The sequence below is a fragment of the Octopus sinensis genome, unplaced genomic scaffold (genome assembly GCF_006345805.1).
Source record: "Octopus sinensis unplaced genomic scaffold, ASM634580v1 Contig06919, whole genome shotgun sequence".
Taxonomy (NCBI): domain Eukaryota; kingdom Metazoa; phylum Mollusca; class Cephalopoda; order Octopoda; family Octopodidae; genus Octopus; species Octopus sinensis.
In genome coordinates this window covers 23209-27387 of record NW_021829667.1, presented here as the reverse complement: position 1 = coordinate 27387, position 4179 = coordinate 23209, and the positions used below count along the sequence as shown (strand labels likewise).

The following is a 4179-nucleotide window of genomic DNA, read 5'->3' as shown; positions in this document are numbered from 1 at the left end:
GTACAGCAGGGATCACCACCATCCCCTGCCGGAGCCTCGTGGAGCTTTAGGTGTTTTCGCTCAATAAACACTCACAACGCCCGGTCTGGGAATCGAAACAGCAATCCTATGACCGTGAGTCCGCTGCCCTAACCACTGGGCCATTGCGCCTCCATTCTGTTATTGTTGCATTTGTTCCTTATAATCTGCTGGTAATGATGTTGTTGATGCTGCCGTTGTCATTTCATGAGATTTTAAATTATTGTCTTCTTTTATGCAATTTCAGGGGAGTGTACGAATATAGTCGTAGCTGACAGTTGCACAGATGTACCGAACCGTACCCACTTCGACGAAACTTCGGCCTTGGTTACGACGGATATGTGTTCTTACGGTGCCAGCGAGAGCAACAGCATGACCGACAGCAGGAAAGAACATTGTCAGCCGCCATCTTTGCAGTCGGCTCAGAGCCTTGAGGACGCCACCAGTCCGGGCGTCGGTGATAGCCTCATGCAAAGTGGACATATGAATGGTGACGATGGTGGCGTGTCCAGCCCCAAACCTCGGAAGATTCGACGAAGCCGCACCACATTTACGACGTATCAGCTACATCAATTGGAGCGGTCGTTCGAGAAGACGCAGTACCCGGATGTGTTTACCAGAGAAGAACTGGCTATGAGACTTGATCTCAGTGAAGCTAGAGTACAGGTAAGTCTTTCTCACATATGTTCTGGAAGAGCAGATGTTATTGTTGTTATTATTATTATTATTATTATTATTATTATTATTATTATTATTATTATTATTATTATTATTATTATTATTATTATTATTATCATTATTATTAAGCTGGCAGAATCGTTAGCACGTCGGGCGAAATGCTTAGCAGTATTTCGTCTGCCGTTACGTTCAGAGTTCAAATTCCGCCGAGGTCGACTTTGCCTTTCCTCTTTTCGGGGTCGATTAAATAAGTACCAGTTACGCACTGGTGTCGATATAATCGACTTAATCCGTTTGTCAGTCCTTGTTTGTCCTCTCTGTGTTTAGCCTCTTGTGGGTAGTAAAGAAATAGGTATTTTGCCCGCTACGTTCTGAGTTCAAATTTCACCGATTTCGACTTTGTGCTTTCATCCATTCGGGATCCATTAAATAAGTACCAGTTAGCACTGGAATCCATGTAATTGAGTTAACCCTTCCCCAAAATTATAGGCCTTACGCTTCCAGTAGAAAGGATTATTATTATTATTATTATTATTATTATTATTATTATTATTATTATTATTATTATTATGTTTATATTAATATTATTATTATTATTATTATTATTATTATATTATTATTATTATTATTATTATTTTTATTATTGTTTTATTATTTTATGTGTTTCATATGTTGTTGTTTTGTTGTTGTTGTGAAGGGGGCGAGCTGGCAGAGGCGTTAGCGCGCTGGACGAAATGTTTAGCAGTGTTTCGCCTGTCGCTACGTTCTGAATTCAAATTCCGCCGAGGTCGGCTTTACCATTCATCCTTTCGAGGTCGATAAAAAAAGTACCAGTTGAACACTGGGATCGATGTAATCAACTCTTCCCTTCCCTTCCCATAAGATTGCTGCCCTTGTGACAAAATTTGAAACCATTGTTGCTATTGTTGTTGTTGTTTTTTGTTCTCTGAGTGCTCGATCTTTTTTGCTCTGGTTCATTTCGTGAGAGCGGACAGCAACCAGTTGCCAGAAGTCTTACAGTGTCTCTTTTTGCACATTATAATTTTTGACAATTGGTTGTTAATTATCGTGGAAGACACTCAACACCCAAGTACCAGGCTCAAAAATTCTAGGTGTCCCCATCCGAGCAGTTTTTGGGGCCTGCTCTGCTCGGAATGTCAATTCCGATTTCTCTGACATATTTCTCGAACTTGGTTCTTTAGCGCTCCGAATGCCCCTACAACTACTGAGATGACAGACACTTTTCTCATAGCCTACATTTCTGAAATGACATCGTTTAGTAGTCTGTATTTTTCTATCTTTTCTAGTTTTTTGTCACTTATGTGCTCATTGCAATATCTGTAGTCTTGCTTCCCTTTTTTTCCTTCATCTACCACAACAATGTCTGGTCTCCGAGCATCGATTAGGAAGTCATATTAGATTGTAAAATCCCACAGTATCTTATATTTAATGTTTCCAGCCACTCCTTTTGGTTCATGTTCGTGCCTTCATGTTCGCCTTAACTTCTTAACCGTTCGGCCATACTGTACATACACTGCTACCACCACTACCATCACAATCGCCATCACCACCAGCACTACCACCACCTGTAGTAGTAGCAGCAGCAGCAGCAGAAGTAGCAGTAGTAGTAGTAGTAGTGGTAGTAGTAGTAGTAGTAGTAGTAGTAGTAGTAGTAGTAGCAGCAGCAGCTGCAGCAGCAGCAGTAGTATTAGTAGTAGTTGGTAAAACCTTTTAAAAAAGTAACTCTTGTCAAAACAGGTTTTCAAAATTATATAACTACGCAGCGAAACCATATACATACATATGTATGTATATATATATGTATGTGTGTGTATGTGTGTGTGTGTGTACATTTATTCATATACATATTATACGTGCTCTGTCCAGGCCGTACTTTACACATGGTCTCCAATGAACAAACTTAGCCACGTTATCGTGAATCGTTTGTAGTGCTTTTGAGCTCGCAGTACGTAAGATTGTTTCGTGTTTGCTGGTACGCATCCTACAAAGGGGTAATTCGCTGTTCTTACTGATTTGGAAACTCGTATAGCTAACTCTCAGAATATGTTCCTAGGCGCTGCATAACAAATGCCGCAGTGCATCCTTTCAGATCACTTCTTCTTAGTCATCTCCAAGTGCTGGTATTGTCTCATCCTTCGTTTTCTCTGAGGTATTTACCTATGCTCCACTAACTTCATCACAAACACAGGACAACCGCAACTACAAAAACCCACCAGAACCGCTACCATTCTTCTGTTTGTCTTTCTCTTTTCTCTTCTTCGCCTTCTTCCTTTCTTTGCCATCCTTCGTCTTTCGGGAGTAGCTTTTCCCGTGTCTATAAGTTTATTTCGAACTGTTTAGTTTTCAACATGAATTTTTCTAGTTCATTATAACTTCGAATGCATTCCTTTAAACTTTTATTTCAATCTGTTAATTATTAATTTATCTGTTTTCCAGGTTTGGTTTCAAAATAGACGCGCAAAATGGCGTAAACGAGAAAAAGCGATGGGTCGCGAGAGTCCAACATTTTTATCAAATGAACACATCCAATCACTGCCAGACGTAAGCTCTCTAGCTGGATCTACACATTTCAACAGCACAGCAAGTGATTCCTTCTGGCAAAACCGTTTCCCTCATCTCACAGGAGTCAGCCCGTTCCTAACATTGCATCATCAACCTGGCTTCTCTACAATAGCACCGTCCTGTATTCCTGGGAAACTACCATTTGGAGGCCTCCTATCGAATTACGTGGGTGCCTCCGGTGGTACGCCAAGTGTTTTACCAAATATCCTTCTTAACAGTAGTATGATACCAAGTCCACATATCAGCCACTCACCCGTAAGATTCACCTTTGACCCTGATGTGGTTGATATGAGAAAATCCAGTATTGATAACTTGCGTTTCAAAGCCAAAGAACATTCGTCCACCATGGACCATATTCCGATGCTAGCTCATGCACACCAGGAATTGGCCAAGTCATAATTGAGAAGAAACAATTTCCATTTTAACCCATCTCCCCATCCGTTCCTTCCATTTTGCTTTTCTTCTTCGTGTCTTTTTTTGCCCTTTCTATTTACCCTGCACACACACACACACACACACACACATACACACACACACTCACATCATACGTATGTAGGTATATAGGTATGTCTATACATATCTATATATATTTGTACGTATATCTATATATATATATGTGTACACACACACACATATGTATATATATATATATATATATATATATTTCTGTATATATATATATACTCTCTTTTACAAAACCATAAGAAAACTAAATCTCTGTCCATCCACGTTATCTGTCAGTCTGTATATCTATCTATCTATCTGCCTGTCTGTCTATCTATCTGACTATTTCTATCTATCTCTCTCTCTCTTTCTCTTTCTTTCTCTCTCTCTTTCTCTCTTTTTTCTCTCTCTCTCTATGCATCCATGAAAACATTTCCTTTTTCTTACACCTTCAGC

General features: G+C 39.8%; 1 protein-coding gene across 1 annotated transcript; it reads left to right on the top strand.

The window, feature by feature from the left end:
* Positions 1 to 265: 265 nt before the first annotated feature.
* Positions 266 to 3847, top strand: LOC115227693 (retinal homeobox protein Rx1; the record flags this gene model as incomplete). The annotated part of the gene is made up of 2 exons (XM_029798444.2): positions 266 to 684; positions 3154 to 3847. Coding segments are annotated over 2 exons (944 nt in total), but the record flags the coding sequence as incomplete, so codon positions are not given.
* Positions 3848 to 4179: the final 332 nt, after the last annotated feature.